The sequence below is a fragment of the Mauremys reevesii genome, linkage group 15 (assembly GCF_016161935.1).
Source record: "Mauremys reevesii isolate NIE-2019 linkage group 15, ASM1616193v1, whole genome shotgun sequence".
NCBI lineage: Eukaryota > Metazoa > Chordata > Testudines > Geoemydidae > Mauremys > Mauremys reevesii.
This window is the reverse complement of record NC_052637.1, coordinates 28,808,214-28,827,326: the sequence shown is the minus strand read 5'-3', so window position 1 is coordinate 28,827,326 and position 19,113 is coordinate 28,808,214. Positions and strand designations below refer to the sequence as shown.

Sequence of the window (19,113 nt, the reverse complement as noted above, 5' to 3'; positions counted from 1 at the left end):
GCGGAAAATCGCGGCCTGAGCGCTTTGTTAATGTTGGCCCAAGGCTCTCGAAGGCAGAAAGGAGGAGAACTGAGCAAGAGAATTTTTACAGTTTGGAAAAGGCTGGAGCCTTGATCCTTTACCGTAATGCAGGTGACGGTCGGGGGCACAGCATCGCAAAGGCCCTCATTTAGCAAAACAAGCCGGTGTGGCAGCCTATTGCTAACGCAGCAGGTACTGCCAGGCAGGCGGCCAGGAGAAAACACCGTGCATGGAGCCTGGCGCTGCAGGGACTGGGGCAGCGCAGTCCGCCCAGAGCAGGAGGGAGGGTGCTTTTTCCAGGTGTGAGAAGATAGGGAAGAGCCTTGAGCCCCTCAACACTGACCCCACTAGCCAGTTAAAGTGGGGTGCCAATGGCCAATAGAGGGACTCCAAATTCAACCCCACTCCTAGCGTGGGTTTGCCACAGGTCTGACTCCTTGGTAGCACAGGTTCCAATCCCAGTGTCCTTAGCCCAGGCTGACCTTCTGAGGCCGGCTGGTAGGGCTCTCGTACAGTTTGAACAACAGACTGGTTGCAAGAGCAGCTGCAGTTTGCCGCAGGATCCTCGGCCCAAACTCCCCTCCCATGTGTGGCCTGCTTGGTGCCCTCTCCCACCCCAGAGCCAGCTGCATTTCAGACAGTAGCACTGAAGGTCTGCAGGAGGTGAAGAGAATTTGTCAGGATAAAAGGCAACACAGTTGAGTGGCAGGGAGTCAGGACACCTGGGTTCTAGTCACTGCTCCGCCACCCACTGGCTGTGTTCTCCTGGGGCAAGTCAGGCCAGCTCGCAGTGCCAGGCTCCATCCCCCACGCTCCCCTCTCTACGAAACAGCAATAGCAGCTCCCTGCTTTGAAGGCACAGTGCAAGGATTAGCGTTTGCCTATTAGCATTCATCATAAGCCTCCTGTGCCAGAGGGATTGTGACGGGGGGCTGCAAAGGCGAGCAAGGAAGTGGGACAGGGAGGAGGGATTCCTACCACCCTAGCCCCCCAGGATGAAGGCTTTTCTGGAAGCCAACACACTGACCGTGGTGATGCTGTGGGACTGTCTCCCCAGTCAACACACACACTTGCCTGCCATCATCAGTTGGGGGGGGGGGGGAAGAGTTATGAGCAAGGTTCCTGTGTTGCTGTCCCAATTAGTCAATTAATCATTTTCTAATAAAGTAATTGACTAATCAGTTAAACACAGCTCTAGCTAAACCCTCTGGAGATCTCCCGGTGCCTTCAAGGAGCTTTTTGGCAGGCTTTGTTCTCATGTCATGCCAACGGCTGGAGGCAGAAGGCGCAGCACATCTGTCAGGATGGGGAGGGGGCTGCTGGGGTGAAAGCAACGTAAGACGAAGGGAGGTGAGGGGAACCCACAAGAGCCGGCCGTGGAGCTGGTGTGCCACACGCTGTCTTGAAAGGATTAAGCCCCGGGCGGGGGCAGCTGTGTTCATAGGTTGCTGGCCTGTCCCCAGCTCTCCATCCTCTCTGCACCGCGGAACCCAGCAGCAACATGGCTCATCCTGATCCCCTCCCCCTCCTCCGCCACCCCCGCCCGGGGCCTGCCAGGCTGCTGCCGCAATGACAAATGCCAGCGATGCTATCTGTTCTTTGTGCTCCACTGACTCTAGCCCAACCGAACGAATTAACAGCTCAATAATCAGGAGGAAGAGGAAGCCGTCAGCTGCTGAGGGGAGCTAATCCCCAGCCTTCCCCCGGAGGCTTGCAGCTGAGCCGCTTCCAGGCCTTGCTGACCAGGGGCTGTATTTATAGCAAGTGACAGCCTTGCCCTGGTCCCCCAGCATTGTCCTAGAACAGGCCCTCCCACCCCAGACTCTGCCTGGCACACAATGAGCAGGGCGAGGAATGCCTAGGCCACTGCATTCCTGCAGCCCTCCCTTCTCTTTCCACTCTCTCTGCCAGCCGGGAATTTAAAGGGACAGAGACCTAAGTCCCAAGAACGGAGATTTGTCAGTCTGCCCAACACCCCGTACCGCTCCCTATGGTCTGATTGTTCCAGCGCCCCTGCTTCCACCAGGCCCAAACTGTGTGCAAACACGCTCAGTGCTGCAGTAACACAAGGGGCAGCTGGCTTTAAGTGTGCACAGTACAATGTGTATAGTGGGGGTGCTGAGAGCCATTGAAACAAACCATAAACCCTGTCTATCGTGGAAACCACTTCAAGACAGGGGTATGGCAGCACCCACAGCACCCCTAGTTCCAGCAACTATGGGTGGGAGGAAACACCCCCCACAAACTGAAAGGTGATCTGTATGGGGGAAGAGAGGAGGGGGTGTCACCTGCCACTACGGGGGGGTGGGGGTGCGGCAGGAGGATTATTTCTTTATGGAGTATGAAAAAAGGCCCCACAATGTGCATTGGGGGTTTTTTATACAGTTTTTCCTCCTTGTGTTTTATGACCCTGGACACCCCGGCCTTGTCTCCTGTTTTCCCTAGAGCTCTAGAAGAGGGAAATTTCACTCTCAGCCTTCAGAGCATCCAGCTCAGATCCAAGCTGGCCCTTGGCTGCTATCTACACCCTCTCCCCCACCGGCTGCTGCTTCGCCAGCACTTACCATCGTCCAGATCTGGCTCATTCACCACCAGTCTCTCTTTTTCCCAGTCTTGATCTTCCTCCTGGAGAGGGTGAAGAGCAGAGCAGTTCAGAGGTGAGAACGGTGTGTGGAGCAAACAGCGCTCCCCAAGGCAGCATGGCCTGGTGGATCAGACAATGGGCTGGGACATGGCAGACTCAGGTTCACTTTCTGGCTCAGCCATTTGGCTGCTGGGTGAGCTTGGGCAAATCACTGCCCCTCCATGACTCAGTTTCCCCATCTGTAAAACAGGAGTAATGGTCCTGACCTGCACAGAGATCTATGGATGAAGAGAGCTAGTTTTTATTAATAAAACTGTATATTCCACAGACACAAACTACAGTAAAAGAACATTACCGTTGCCTGTGCCCCCACTTGTGCACATACATTATGATACAGTCTTTAATTATGTTGTCACATGCTATATTTTCCACAAGACCCCTGCCTCATTCGTTGCCCAGGATGGACAGTGCTCACTTAATGCTCAGCTATTCAATATTTTATTTTCTCTTCATTATTCCATGTGTGGCCCTCGGTCTTATTTACAGCACACAATTCAAATCCTGCTCGGAAGGGAGAATTCTTGATTTTCTAGGGCACTACAGTATCCGAGCGCTCCACGCACATTCATTCATCTCCCTGGAACTCCTGTGAGGTGAGGAGCCATCACCTGTTTTCTCACAGTACTTGTCACTCGGCGCGGTGCTTGAATATGTCTTCAGGTGCCGTTGAGCATGCTCACACTTTTGCAAGTCAGACCCTGGCTTCTTGTCAGCTCTCCCCCACCCACAACCTTTTTTTTCCACCCCATTGCTTCCCAGTCTCCCCTAGTCTAATCTCAGCCCACTCATCCATTTCTCTCCTTGGCTTCCAGTCCCAATTTCTTTGGCCAGCCACTATCATTTCCGCCCAGTGTTCTTGCCCAGCTAGTGCTAGTCTCCGTCCAACTCCCAGTGCCAGTTTCCATCTCACGCTCCCTCCATCAGCTGCCCCTCCATTAGCCTCCAGTCCTGGTCTCCCCTGTGTCTCCCACATCTGACTCTTGTCCACTCTGCATTTGATTCAATCAGTGTCCTCCTCCACATGATGTTACGCAGGAGCATCCTCGAATTTCCTAGGCCTGGACTAGACCCAGCATGGCCCAGAAGTCAGGAATTGCAACGGCAGGGAAAGTCCTGCTCAATGCCGGGCAGGTGCCTTTGCAGTGAGGATGGACTCTTTGGGGAATTAAGCTGTGAGGCTCTAGCAAGTCTCTACTATGCATTAGCAAATTGCAAGTTTGCAAAGGCTTATTACTTGGCCAAATATAGGCAATTTTCACAGGTATGTCAACAGGCGCATCCCTGATACAAAGGGCACCTCCCTGCTCCATTTCAAGACCCTGCTCCAACGCATGGGGGTGCTAGAACATCTTAAAAACCAATCACCAGACTTTAACATCTGCAAAGCAATGGATTTCTTCACTAGCCTCATTCTTGGAAACAGCTGAACTGGTTTGGCTGAAATTTTCCAAAAAAAATTTAACCTCAGGCAAACACCCAGCTGGGAAAACTTCAGCCCAAACTATTACATTTTGGCAAAGATGTAAGCAATGGAACCCAGGGTCTTGTAAAGGGAAGAGTCAGACAACTCACAATCTGCAGGGGTAGGAGCACTGCCACATTCATCCTTGTCCTGTACAGTGCAAAATGAGCCCGTCCTCTCTGTCCGAAAGGCCAGCCCAGGGCTAACAACTAAGCCACAAAAAGGAAAAAGGAACAAGCGGCACCTATTTTTTTAAAAATTTACCATGGGGCAGGATCCAAAAATCAGTGGCACCTCAGAGAGGGCTGTATGCAGCAACCGTTATTGGGATTTTCCCAAATGTGCGGGGCATGGGAAAGAAAACCGCCCTGGACTTTGATCAGGATACTCTCCACGGAGAATGGGCTGGAAAAAGGGAGATGAAAACCACAGCCGCCTTCCTCCAAAATCATGGTGATGCCTCCAGAGTGTCTCCCATCCCCTCTCCAAAACAAACACACACACACACACACACACACACACAGCAGAGTGTTCTCTCTCTGTCTCCCCAGCACCGGCAAGGAGACCTGCAGTTTGTCAGAATCCAGAGGGTGAGCAGTCCTGGCTCCTGCCTCCACCCCAGCTCGTCTGGCTTCCCACGTTTGGGAAAGCGACGGCTCCTTCACAGCTGCCCCAGCTTGCTGGGCGGGGCCCAAAGGGCAGCGGGGGTTCGTGTGCGAGCAGAAAGAGCCAGGGGAAGCTGCCAAGCTCAGTTAGGGAGGAAGGGGGCTGAGAAGTCGCACGGGAGAGGAGACAAAGAGAACCAAGATGGCCGGGAGGGCCGACTCGCTGAGCCACGGGCGTTGGTCAGGTGAGCTCAGCCAGCAATGCAGAGATGAAAGATGGGACAGGAGCTGCCCCCCTTGCAGGACAGGCCAGTGGGGTTTCTCAGCACAGTTTTATATAAACATCAGGAATCTGGGCTGTAGCCCAGAGCCCAGGACTGGACACGTTATGTCACCAGCGGGGAATGAGCATTATTCACGGCCATTTGGGCTCATCTTGCACTTCCGGTCCCTGGCTCGCGGACAGCGCACACGCCCAGCATCTCTCACACACACATCCCATCACAGCTATTTTGGTCCACACTTCCAAAAATGGAAGCTCCCTTTCAGTCTCCATTCATCTCTTCCCAGGCCCGCATGGGTGGGGGAGCCCGCAGAGCCCTTTCCTTTATGAACAGCGGCGGAAAGAATGTCAGCAGCATTGCCGGGAGGGTGACTCAGCTCAGGTCCCAGGAATGCCAAGAGCTTCATTGCAGAGGTGTCTTCTCCTTGCAGGGAGGCTGGTGCCATGATAGCTCCCATCCTTGGCATGGGCTACCACACTGAATCAGAGGAAGTGGCAATGGAAGAGGCCCACTGGGCTCCTCCAGTCCATTTCCAAGCTGCTACAGAGTTGCTGTCGTGTGCCTGACTTTTCAGAGCTGCCTGGCTCTTCTATGGGTGCCTGGGGTGTTCAAGTCCTCGGAAAAATCAGCGACTGACTTGATTTTTTTTTGGCTAGTTTTGCAGCAAGGGCCAAGAGACTATCCCTCAGCCTCAGGGGCTCTGTTCTCCATTCCCCCACGAAGGATCCCCTCCAAAGCAGTGCTGAGCCCTAGGCCAGCACTGGCATAAGCCAGCTGGCTAGCACTGCCCTGGGACTCCTGGGAGCAGTTCCTTTGCAAAGTCACACTCCCCCAGTTAGCAATGAAGCCGCAGTGGTGCCTGTGTGTAGATGGGCATATTTTTGGGAGGGGATAGTAGGTGGGGAGAGAAGCAGGCCTAGTGGTCAGATTACTAGGTATTCCTCGGGAGCTCCCCCTGGCCTGCGTTGCACAGGAAGGTACCAACAGTGGGGAAAACCCTCTCTACCAGGAGCTGTGGGTCCCACCGAGCCCAGCAGGACATCCTGAGGCCCTGGGTCCAGCCAGAGTCTGCAGTCCAATAACCCCTCATGCAGAAGAATTTCTCAGCTCCAGCTCAGAGGAAGAAATATCTGCAGCAGGGAACAATGAGGGCTTTTGATCCAGCCCAGCATCCTTAGAGCCAGCAGTAGGCCAGCACCGGCTCCCATTAGGAAGAGGGCACTACCCATCCAAGCACAGCCCCATCCCTCCCTCTCTGCACACTGAGGTGCAACGTTATCCTGCATGAACTGCGTCGAGCCAGATGTGAGAGCTCCTGTCTGCCAGCATCAGGAAACCCAAGACCTGGAAATGCCTGGTGTTGTAGGTGGAGAGGGTTAGAAGGGACCACAAGGGTCCTCTAGTCTGCCCCCGAGGGTCTCATCTTGGCTACTCATTGTGTCCATTTCAACCTTTCCACACCCGCTCTTGATTCCCCGCCACTCTCTACACCTTAGCTGAGCCAGCCCCCCGTCCTATCTCCAAGATCCCCCCACTCTCACACCACAGGGGCAGCTCCAGAATAAATACAGACGGTGGACAGTGGAGTGAATATTCTGGAATAAAGACACTTTTATTTTTGCACTCCGGAGCGTGCCAGGGCATTTTTAGTAACGCATGCAATTCTACACTTGCGTGCAAGGCATGACCTCGCATGTATGGGGCCTGTGAGGTCATGCTGCATGGAGGATCCCAAAATGGCATCCTCTGTGCGTATTTGGGGCCCGGATGGAATCGTCCGGTGGGCACAGCTGGTCAGGAAGACACATTCAGGGCACGCAGTGCATGTGTTGCATACATAGATGGCACCCCCCTGTTTGGAATGCAGCGTCCACATGGGAGTTGTTAGGCCCGTCAGTTTTCCCATGTAGACAAGCCCTTACCCACTCTAGGTAGAGAGCAGCCAGCCAGGAAGCAAACATTAACTCAGCTCCTCAGCGGGTGCAGCTCCATGTGAGCTATGGCAGCTTACCCCAGCCGAGGATGTGGCCTGATGGTTTTCATGGCCACCACTGTGCTTCAGAAATTACTCTGTACCGCTGACAGCAAATCCGCTACCCTTGGACTCCTGGGTGCACTTCGGATTGACACCACAGGCTTCTTAACCCACTTCCAGAGCTAGATCTGTGACATAGTTCCAGGGCCTTGGTGCTTTGCATTACCTGCCAACTCATTAACGTGGGGAAGAGACCTCGGCCCATTAGCGGAGCCATGGGTCTGCGCACAGTCTATAAGCAGTGACTCCATACCCCAGAGCCTCGCTCCTCTTTATAAAGTAGTTGGCATCTCTGTGCAGCCAAGAACCTCCCAGCTTTTAATCACCCGACCACGTGGGCTTCGCCCCTCTGCAGCTGGCATTAGCTTGGAACAATACGTGACTCGGGTAGCATTGCTCTCTCATGTCGGGCAGGTACCATTGTTCACAGGCAGCCCCGGCGGCAGCCCTGCCGCCAGGCCCAGGCCCACCCACGACTTGGTTCATTGTGCTCTAATGGACTTTTTCAGAATAGCCCTAACGGGAGAGCAATCTCACACTCTCACGCCTCTTGGGATTGCCTCTGCCCATTTCGAAAGCTGTCGGCATGGTGACATGGACCCTTATTTGGATACATACAGGCCTGATCACAAAAGCGCACGAGATGCTGCAGCACCTGGACTGATGTGGCAAACCCCAGTAAAGCGAGCCCATGGCAGAGAGTTACCAGTCTTTGTATTAGACAGGTAAAACCCATAGCGGACTTGCAGTCCCACCCACCCATTCCCGCTACTCCATTCCTGGGCCTCTCCTGAGCACAGACTGACCTGTGAGCTCAGAGGCAATATGTGGGGGAGGAGGCACCTGGGGTCACATGTCCCCCCCCCCGATTTCTGCCAGGGTTTGTATGCCCTGCCTTGAACCCTGCTGAACCTTTAAATTGTGCCCCCCCACCCCACTATCAACCATTACACGTTGTCTCTATTTCATTGGTGAATACCAAGCTGAGACCTAAAAAGCTTGATTCACTTGTGACCCAAGCCAGGGTTTGGACCCAGGTAATGCAAGGAACCAAACAAACCTATACTCAAGAGTTTTTCCAACAGCACGTATGAAGGCGGGTCCGAGCTAAAGGACTGGCTCCTAAGGGACCGCGAAAGCAGCTGGAAGCATATCTAAGGCAAAGGCATCGCGGCTGTTGCAAGGCTTGGCCTGTCTGGATTTCCTGGCAGGGTGATAAGAACCGCTCCCCTAGATGCCAGTGCACTGAGTCTCGGCTAGCAGGCTGCAGGAGGAGTTTGGAGAGGAGAGGCAAGCAGCCTCTTACCCTGCCAGCACTTGCAGGGGCTGGGTGGCAGACTCACCTCCCCTGGACAGCTGCTCATTCCAGAGAGTCTTCGCAGACCTGCAGCCACCTGCCAACTTGCCCAGCCTGCTACAGAGCTCGGTGTGGCCTGTTTGCTCAGACCCTTGCCAGCTTCGGAAGTGGAGCCGCGCAGACACTTGTTTAAATCCTGCCCAGCTGCTGGCTAGAAGAGAGGCTCACAAAGGTATCAGCGTTGGGATAGGAGGGGATAACGGGGAAGTGTCCCCATCCGCCCTCCCCACGCCTCTCCCCGGGAGTTTGGTATGAGCACTCCCTGCCTCTCTGCGGAGACATGCCAAGAAGCTGAGAGCCACAGTCCCCAGCTGGGGTGGGGTGGGAGGGTACCAAGGGGAGAGCATCTCAAGCACCGGAGCAACAGCTCTCCCCTTGCACCGTGCAGCCCCTGTGACAAGACGGGAGGCAAGGAGAGGGGGATACTGACAGCTGAAGGGGCTCAGGAAGCAAAACGTGTAGCCCCACAGAGGAAGGGGAGCTCCATGACAGATGGGACCCAATGGCAGAGGCCTGAAGACACCCCTACTGCCCCAGGGAGGTACGGGTTGTGCATGGAGGCCTTCAGGGCAGGGGAATGGAGCCATTAGATAGAGCAGGGGGGTTAGTGAGGCAACAGTGGGAAAGTGGGAGTAGCTGGCGGGTTTGGTGTCCTTCCTTGCCGCCCCAAAGCGCTTCCAATCTCAATGGACAGGACCACAGGGTGGGAGAAAGGGAGGATTATGATCCCACTATACAGGTGGGGAACTGAGGCACATAGTGGCTAAGTGACTTGCCCAAGGTCACGCAGGGAGTCAGAGACATTACAGGACTGCTCCATGTCTGTAGGGATGTGGACAGTTGCTAACAGAGAAGGGGCCAGCAGGTGGTGCACTAGAACACATGCCACAGCTCCTGGGTTTTTGCAGGACCAATGAAACTGCTCCAACAGCAGCATTGGCTTCCTTTGTGCAGCTCTCGACACTGAGCTCTTAACCTGCCAGGAACTGAACCGAGCGTGCCTGAATCCCAGTCTAGAATAATCAGCTCGTGAAAAGGGTTCACTCTGGAGCCCATTCACTTCCCAAAGTGTGAAATAGAGGGGTGGGGCTTCACCCTGCTTTCAGAGCGGGCGGCTGCCCGGCCTGGACACTGCAGATGCAGACGGGGTTTGGTTTTTAACCCCAGCCCAGTGACTGAGGCTCCAGGACCTGCTGAAGCCAAGCCAACTGCAGCAGCTCCGGCAGGCAGACAGCCCAGCCGGGCCAGGCTCTGTGCAAAGCTGGGTCCCCGAGCTCTGCCCAGTTGAAAAGCAGCCAGGGGGAGGCTCAATGAGACATTTTAGGGCCACCAGGGAAGCTGTCCCTCCCAGCAAAGGGAGCACTAGAGTTGGGAGAAGGGGACGCATCAGCAGCAGGGACTGAGCCCAGCTGGCAGCAGAATCTGAAGCACCTTGGCTAGGGGCGAGCCCATAAACCCTGTGCTCTCCCGGCCTCTCCTCTCCCCACAATTCGCTGGCTGCATCAGGCAGCAAGCACAGGCTCCCAGGGAGGACACCTCCCCGCAGTGAAAAGCCCTGCTTGCCTTAGGGAGGCGGGACACAGCGATAATTATCTGGGAGCATCTGGAGGACAGTTACACAGGCAGTTGGGGCCAGCTGCTGTAACAGACAAAGATCATGTTACTGCAGGCTTAACCACGGGCCTGGTTATGCAGCAGCTGCCCATCCCCAGAGACATAGATCAGCCACCCTGGCCAATGCAGCTCCCAGTGACCCCTGCCTGCTCCTGCTCCCCTGCCATACCTGGCCCATTCTACAGCACCTCCCCTGCTGGTGCCTCCAAGCAATAACAACACTGCAGTGAAATGTCTTCTCTTCCAGAGTCTCTAAACCCTTTGCAGACAGTCACACTTCCCAGCACACATGGGAGAGGTGGGAGCTATAACGACACCCCAGGAGACAGGCACAGAGAGGTTAAGTCACCCACTTAAGGTCACAGAGTGTCAGCTTTCCAGCTGGAACAGAACCCAGCATCCTGACTCCCAGTGTCTCCAAAAAACAAGGCAACTTTCCAACACACCCCTCCAACAACAAAAGGATAGCATGCTTCCAAAGGCAGTCTCGCCAACCCCAAATGTGAAAAATACCCTGAATCAGGCACCCCCAAAACCATAAATTTGACTTAAAATCATGAGATATAAAAATAACCAAAATTATTTGTTATTTGCCTTCTGGTGTTTGAACCTTTAGGGTGAACTTAGGTCATCCTAGCTAGAAACTTCCTTTCCTGGAATTTTTTTAATAACAGCTGAGCTTCTCATGTGTTCACATGACTCCAGCAGCTGGGGCTTTAAGAAAAACACCAATTATCATGGGATTTGCAGTCAAATCCCAAGAATGCTGCAATGCAGAAACAAGTTAAGAGCAAAGTTTGGCCTTTAACAGACTTAAGTACAGGCAGGGTGGTCCAGAGGAGGTAGCTAGGATGTCCTGTGTTCTAGTCCTGGCTCTGCCAGTCTGGGGCCTTGAAGTCTGCTAGGGACTTTGCTATTGATCTGATGTGAAAGACAGTCAGGATACATGATAGGTGGCAGTAAAACCTTAAGATAGACAAGTCACTTCTGCCTCAGTTTCCCCACCTGTAAAATCAGGATAACAATAATAATCTACCCACCTCCCACTTATGGTGAGACTGACTTAATACCTGTAGAGTGCTTTGAACGCACTCAGCTATTAATGATTAGCCCACTCACAGTCCTAACCCTTGGACTGGGAAGTGAGAGAGAGGGAGGAAATGGGAAGGATCAGAAGAAGAGATTGTCGGGAGGGAGGGAGGGAGACCCAGCTCGCTCTCTGCTGTACAAATCTGTCTCCTCACTCCACCCCCCACCATTGGCAAAGTTGTCTCATAATCTGTTTTTAAACTCAGTGCTGGACGACGCAAGCCATTACCTCACCTCTTCCTATTTCCTCCGCGCAGCCCAAACCCTCTCTGCGAGGAGCTCCCTCAAGCCCTCGTCTCCCCTCCCTTTAGCAAAGGAGGGCAACCAAAATCTGGCCGAGTGGGCTGGTGCATCTAGCTGCCCTTCATTGTTGGAAGGCAAAGCTCCAGTTGCCCCAGTGCGTCTCTTACCCCGGGGGAGGAGGGGGAAGCGAGTAGCAAGCCTACAGGAGAGGGGAGGAGAAGCTTGCTTTGGAATAACCTCCCAGGCCCCATGCAGACGTGAGTAACATATTGCCATTTATGGCTGCGCTTTCTGATCCAAGCCTGATGCAAGACATTGCAAGAGAGAGAAAGAAAGGGGCAGACAGAGAGAAAAAGGGAATAAAAAAAGAAGAGGCTTCTTCTCTGCGGAGTTTGGCCGAGCAGATGGTCACCGCCCAGCCTGTCCCCTCTGACCTTAATCACGCCACTCAGCTTCATTTGTGCGTCTAGGGAAGCAGCTGCTACAGCGTAAAACCTCCTTGCTCCCCCATGAAACAATCCTGGCCAGCGAGGATTTGAGGGGCCAATGAGGGACATGCCATGCGAGCCACCTCAGGCCCGGCTGCAATTCACCGCATAAAGGCCCCCTTCCCACCACCCCATCGCCAGCTCAGTGCTACCCCCGTCCCCAGCTACACGTGCTTGGAAGTTCCTGTTCTCCCATGCACCAGGAAACAGCTGCAGAACCAAGTGGGCAGCTGCCTCCGACAAGGAACCCCACTGAAGCTATGGGGCAATATTCTTCCCTTCTAGCCCATAGGGAGGCAGAAAATTCTGCCTTGCCCAGTCCAATTGCTCCCAGACAGGCAAAAATATGTGTATCCATCAGCTGGGTGAAAAGGCTGGTGTGGGGGTGGAGAGGTCAAGGTGGGGGAGTTTCTGAGGGGGTGAGGGTAGAGGACAGAACGAGGAGAGGCAGGTCCTCAGTGGCCAGGACCTCTTTCACATCCTGACTTGCAAGTGACCCAGCCACTCCACCCCACATCCCACCTTCAGACCCTCTGCTCCTCCCCGGGCTCAGCTGCACCTCCCACTAGGCTCCACCAGCAGCACCCATCCTAGCTTAGCTCTGAGCTACAGGAGCATTCTGGGTCTAGGCATGCAACTGAGCTCCCCCAGCAGCCCCCTGACAATGCTGGGGAATGCACTTCCCCCGCACTCCCTCGCCCCTTTAGCAGGCAGCCCTGGAAGCTGGGAATCGGCTGCTGGCACCACCAAGACACTCAAACAGCTCCTGTGTTAGGCAGACGTACTGAGAAGAGGGGGAAGACACAGGGTGGGAGAGGTGCTCCTGGGTAAGTTAATCATGCGCATCAGAGGGTGGAGGGACTGGGCAAAGCTACCTCCAGTAGGGGGCAGGTGGGAGAAAGGTACCGACACTAGCTCACACCCCTGGGATGGGGACCCAGCACTGCAGGCCTCTCCCCAGACAGGGCTGATCCAAACAGTCGTCTGGTTCCAGCAGACGAAAGCACGAGGACCCCACGGTTCTATGCAAAGAAACGCGTTGCCAGCTGCAGCGCGGCTCTTCCAAGTGGAAATCCTGGACGTGGCTGGAGAGCGGGTGAATTTGAGCGTTTGAGGGGAGCAGGGCCTCTCGGGCCAGGGGCCGAGTGGCCGTTTTGGGCAGGGCAGCGTTCTCCAGCCTGGTGCTTTCCAAACCTGGCCCGGGGGAGCTGTCAATTATTTCAGAGGGGGGAGCAGCAGTGCAGATAGTGCTAGTGAGTCACTCTCCATGCCTCCCCCGCCTGCCAAAGCTATTCACAGCTGTGGTGGCATGAGACAGAGTCGGGGGGCCACCAGGGAGTCAAAAGGGCAGGGCCAGCCAGCTCTCCTGCTGCACCGGCCATTCCCTTCAGCCAAGACAGCACTTTGTTGTGGCTAGATCCTGAGGTAACAGAGGGCGGAGTGTTGGGCTGGGCCGTACGCTGGCCGTAAACACCATGACTGGACGTCTCTTTTCCGCCTCTCATTTCTAGGACCCCGAGGCCAGAGCTTTGTGAAGCCCAGACCTTGGGCCAGACCTGGGGACCTAGACTATCTTCTGAGCCACATTCGGTGCAGCTGCAGGTGTGAGACAGGGGGCAGAGGCATTGGCTGGCCCCTGGTGACTGAGGGGTTAATCCTCAGCTCAGTCACCCCTTCCCCTTGCGCAAGTGCTCAAAGCAAGGGCAATGAACTGGGGCTTAGGATGCCAGGAAATACCTTTGGGAAGGAGGCAGGAGCCATGTTCCCAGATGGGGGTTGAGCCCTAAGCCAGGGTGGTTTTGAATTGACCTATTTTTGTTCCCCTGTTATAGACATTCCTGTGGCAGAAGAACCCTGCCGGTGGCCTCCCCATCCTGCGAGTCCTTCCTGCAGCAGCCGGGGGAAGCCAGGCACTCGCTGTGCTGGCTCTCGGAGATTTAGACTTGAAAGCTGGCGAGAACCTCCCTGCCTTTAGTGGGCTTGACCCTCTCTGGAGAGCAAATCCCTCCATGGCTGGGTGACCTAGCCCAGCTCCCACCTGCCCACTAGGTTTAATAAAACACTCCTAGGGAGAGTCCAACTGCCCAGCTGGGTTGTTGTTCCTTTGCACCCCCAATCCTCAATAGTCTCCATGCCCCCCTAAGGCTTCATCTGCATTAGCACCTTTCTCTGGGCTGTTGTACTGCTGGTGGCAACGTTGGGAGTGCTAGTGTAGACCAACTGCTGGCATTGAACCCCGGGGTCATGCAGACCAGCTCTGGGCAGGGGGGCTAAACACCGGCAGCCGGTCTCTCCTAGTCCCCCTGCTCGCACCGGTGGGGCAGCACCAGGACTACAGCAATAGGGGTGGAGCCAGGAGAAAAATGCTAGTCTAGATGCTAAAGCCCTGTCTCGGCTTTCGCCAATCTGCTTTGTAAATCACTTGATTAAACCACTGGCCCAGCTGACCTCTCCTCCCCTGCTTCCCAGCGCTCAGCTAGCAACAACACCAGCAAGCTCCCACTCACCCCGGTGCCATGTGTCCATTACACATTTCCCTGCCTTTGAGAGCCTTTTCCTCCAGGACAACTGGCTCAGCCGCTCCCCTCCCCGCCCGCCAGTTACTGCCATGGAGCAGCTGCAGCCTGCCAGCCAAGGGCCTTGCGCTCACAGCAAAGGTGCATCCTGAACCGGCCGAAGGGGCAGGTCCACCCAGGGGAGACTCCATGGCTCAGCACAGAAGGCCCTTCTAAAGCTTGTCCTGTTTTTTAAGCACTGAACGTTCTGCACACGCTGTTCCCCCCAGGGCAGACTGGGAACCCTGGGGAACACAGCTCTCAGGAGCTAGTTGCACGCCCTGCCGGCTGCACCTGGGACCCCTGCAGTATCCCAGGTGGGGAATTATCACCAAGGCAGCACCACACCAGGCCGCTCCTTTACAGTCAGATTTCTGGCTGTGCCAATCTCAAGTTATTTATTCCCCTCCCTGCCCGAGGTCTCCGATCTCCCTTGTGAGCTGTGACAGAAGGGCTGCGTTGCAGTCAGACTCCTCTGTCTCCTTGGGATGTCTCGTGTCCGGTCAGCACCAGGCCCCTGGCTACATTCGCCCTGCAATTCGCTAAGTCAGTGTAGTCACAGGTTGGCCGGCCAGCACTGACACGTCCCTACCGTGTTTAAGAAACCGAAGGAGGCTGTGTCTCTAGTGGTTAGAGGGCAGGACTGGTAGTCAACAGATTCTAGACCCCACTGTGTGACCGCGGGCAAGTCACAGCACCTTGCCGTGCCTCAGTTTCCCCACCTGTAAAGCTGGGATAAACCTCACCCACTGATTTAAAAGTACTTGATGATCTTTGCATGAAAGGGGCTGTAAGTGCAAAGTGTATCTCCTCCTCTAGGGAAATCCGCAACTGCTATGGCCAAACTGGATTCAAAAGCTTAGCAAGTGGCTAGCAACAAAATTGAATTTGGGAAGGGAGAGGGGAGCTTATATATGTTAGCCCACAGCCCCGGCCCAGTGGAGTAGTTATATAATAGTGTAATGAACTGGCTAGTGTCTGTGAACTACTGCCCTCTACTGGATGGAATCAGAACTGTCTGATGGGGCATCATAGACCCTATACTGCTAACGAAAATTTTCCTTTAGCCTCAGAAGATGGGGCCTGTGCTTCTTAGAGCAGGAGGATCAGAGTTTTACCCCCACAGCTGCCTCCAGGAAGTTCCAAGTGGCTACAGTGAACAACACAGTAACAGCTCTAGAGTCCCCAGAACCGGCACCTTCTCAGAAGCACATCCCAGATTTGGGGGAAGACAGGGACACAAAGAAGAGAAAGCGACAGACACGTACAAAGGTGAGACAACATTCAGGTCCTGCTCATGTCCCAAACTTCTGATTTAGAATCCTACAGGAAAAGGCTGAATGTGGTTTTCCCTAGAAGGCCACACCAGGCCAGGCAGAATCAGGAGCATGGAATGGAAGGGCAGACACCATATTCCTGCAGCAGCACGGGACGAACCCAAATCCACCCCAAAAGAGCTGCTGGTACCCACTTAAAGCCTGTCTCATGAGACATAATGACAGGGTGAGATCTCATCTCCCCAGGTACTGGGGAAGGGAGGAGCATGGCAAGAGCTGGTATTCGTGGGAGGAATTGGCTACTTCCTGGTGTGGGGGAGGCTGCTGGCTTTATCGTATTTTTAAACATACCAGAGGTCAGAGGCATCCAGAGCCCTTGGATGAGTGCTTTGCAACGTTTCATGCGAATCCAAAGAAAATAAAAGCTGCAATGCATTATGGGTCAGAGCATGCACATAGTAATAAAGATGCTGGCATGATGCACGGTATGGGGGGAAAAAGTCTTGCAAAACCTCACTTCACAGGGGAAGGGATTTTCTTCACAGGCAGACAAAATCTCTTTAGTGCTTTCATTATCCTAGTGGTAGCATCAGGACAAGTGCATTTTGTGCCTGACTTGGTACGTTTTCATGATGATTTTGCAAAGCTGCTGCGACTTGGGTCCCAATCCTGCAGGCTGAACTGATGGGCTCCACACGGTCCTGCAAGCTGATCTGTGCCCTGAGGCTTAAACCCTGCACACAAACTCTGCTCCCTCCTTACAGTTTCTCTCCACCTCTCTCCCTTTGCCCTGTTCAAATCCTGGTCTTAGCTTCCCAAGTGGATATTCACAAGAGCTACCCCCATGCCTAGCTGATGCCAGGGTAGCCATCACTGACTCCCAGCCACCCACACAGCAGGGCCATCAGAGCAGCTGGGCTAATATCCACCCCCAGCCATAAATCACGGCCTTGTCCGCTTGCAAAGTGATATCCCAGGTGGGAGGCCAGCTGCCTTGGCGTGGGGAAGTGTCAGTTTATCCAGAGAAGAAGGCCAGTGTTGTCTTAGCACAGTTCACCTTCCACGTGGCCTGCCCTCTCTCAGCCTGGGCTCCCTGCAAGAAGCCCAAGGCTGCTCACTGCTCTGCAGTCTTAGTGCCATTGTTCGCTCTGATTGCTTGGTCTGACAGGCGGTTTCTAGTGCAAGGCAGCAGCACTTGGACTGGTGGTTAACCCTCTACAAGATGGGCCTGATCCAAAACCCACTGAAAAAAAACTCCCCTTGACTTGAGATCACTGAGCCCATCCTCAGGCGGACGTACCCAGAAAAGGAGATTGTTTACCTTCCCCAGAACTGTAACCGCAGGAGACCTCTGTCCTGTGATGGCTCCTATCCAACCACATTCAGACACCCTCTCTGCTGCTTCATGGAAAACAACCCCTTTAAAAGGCTGTTCTGCCGGGGGGGTCGTTAGCTGTCTCCCCCACACCCACACCCCTTCCCTATTTTGGTTTTTGTTACCAAGGCTGCTCGCATGGGAAAATTGCAAAGGGCAGTTTTTCTGGGAGGACCAGTGCTTTGTAATGTTTCTCTCTCACCTCGGACAACGGCCCTGAGGCTTTCCTTAGGGCATACGGCAGGGGAGGAGCATTCCCTAGTGGCTAGGGCACTGGACTGGGAGTCAGGAGACCTGGGCTTTATTCCCATCTCTGCCATCAGACCTGCTGGGTGAATTTGGGCAACTGACTTCCTGTCTCAGCCTCTGTTTCCCTTCCCACCCTTTGTCTATTTGGATCATGAGCTCTCCAGGGCAGGATCTCTCTCTTGGTAGGTGTTTGTACAGCACCTCATACCAGTGAGCCTCAATGTCGGTTGGGGCTACTGTAATAAGAATCAGAAAATCCCAATTCGATTAAATTTCTCACAGGAACTAGACTGGTCAATTTCAAAGATGGCTTGGTCTGGCTCTCACACTCGGAAAGAACTCATGATATAAACTCATCTTGTGTTAATGGAGCTGACAGCATGACCAGTGGGTGGTTATCAGAGAGCAGATGATCAGACACCAATCAAAATCAAGTACTTTGGCAGGATCAGTTTTTATCAAAGGAAGGGGGAAGTGTTACTGGTGATTAAAGAAGTCAGGACTCCTGGGTTCTCTTCCCTGGCTGTGCCACTCACTTGCTTTGTGAGCTCAGGCAAGTCACTTCACCTCAGTCTGTGGTGTCCCCATCTGTGAAATGAGTTTGAATCTTTACCTGTTTCATAGGTTGGTTGCAAAAAATGAATATGTTTATAACATGCTTCGAGATCCTTCCACAAAAGGTGCTAGGGAAGTGCTGAGCATTCTGTTCACCTGGGTCTGAATCCTGCAAAGTGCGAGTACTGCACGTTGCCATTGACCTCAGTAGGAGTCGAGGATGTTCAGCACCTTACAGGATGGGGCAGCTCGTAAGAATCTCCTTTAAAACGGAGCCAGTTTGCTCCCCCCACTTCCTATACGTCCCAGCTCTCAGGATCCTACCAGCAAAGCAGATTATGACAGCCAAAATGATAAAACCACTTGGAGCAGTTATCTGCACTGCTGGCAAGGATCTGATCCCTTTTGTTCACTCAGTGCTGGCCTCAGCTGCTCTGGTTTAGGATCTTCCCAAGGAAGTTGGGCCAGAGCCTGTACGTTTTCACACCCGCAGCTGGAAGCACCTGGAGAAGGCAACATCAGGGAGCGCGTGTGTGCGCGTAAAACACACACTGAGCTCACTTTCGAAACAACATATGGACAAACTCTGTAATAAACTTCAAGTCATCAGAAGGAGAGGGAGATTCTCATGTGCAAGGGGGAGTCCAGTAGCAAGGGCCCTGGATTGGGCATCAGGAGACCTGGGTTCTGTTCCCAGATCTGCCACTGAGCTAGTCCCTTACCCTCTTACCCAGCTTTCTGTGGGATGGGAATACCTCTCCCCCACCCTTCTTTCCAAAACACTTTGAGATCTAGGGATCGCAAGTGCCCTGTAAAGCCCCAATAGCTTTTGAACGTCTGTTCCTTTCTGCTAGCATTAACTGAGATGGTGTCTGTAAGGGGCATTAGTGTGGAAAGGATGAGCATGGCCTTTCCTAGCAACAAGCTACCCCAGGAGTCTACTCTTCTACTCCTTGCTAGGAGGCAGCTCCCCTCCTGTCTGACCCATGACAGTTATTGGCCAGGCGCTAGATCCCTTTTAAAACTACTTCCACGTCAAGGCTCTGCAGCTTGACAAGCAGCTGGGAAGCTTGAACTGCTTCTGAACCAGCCCAAGTCAGCTCACCCGACGGTAAGGCACTTAGACGCAAGCCCCTCTGGCCACCTGGCCCCTGCCCCGACTCACCCTGCAGCCAGGGCCAGCAAGAGCAGAGGGCAGGAGAGCCACTGCTGTATGTTCCCTCTCCTATGGGGTGAGGGGTCACCGCATTCCATCCTACT

At 54.0% G+C, this 19,113-nt stretch overlaps 1 protein-coding gene across 5 annotated transcripts in view; it reads right to left on the bottom strand.

Annotated features, from left to right (window-relative positions):
- The window catches only part of MXRA7 (matrix remodeling associated 7), a 49,273-nt gene that overhangs the window by 23,413 nt on the left and 6,747 nt on the right, over positions 1-19,113 (bottom strand). For all 5 annotated transcript variants that reach the window (XM_039500780.1, XM_039500779.1, XM_039500783.1 and 2 more), the window contains exon 2: positions 2,586-2,646. In XM_039500780.1, coding sequence (XP_039356714.1) covers positions 2,586-2,646 — 61 coding nt within the window. The remainder of the gene's footprint in view (positions 1-2,585; positions 2,647-19,113) is intronic.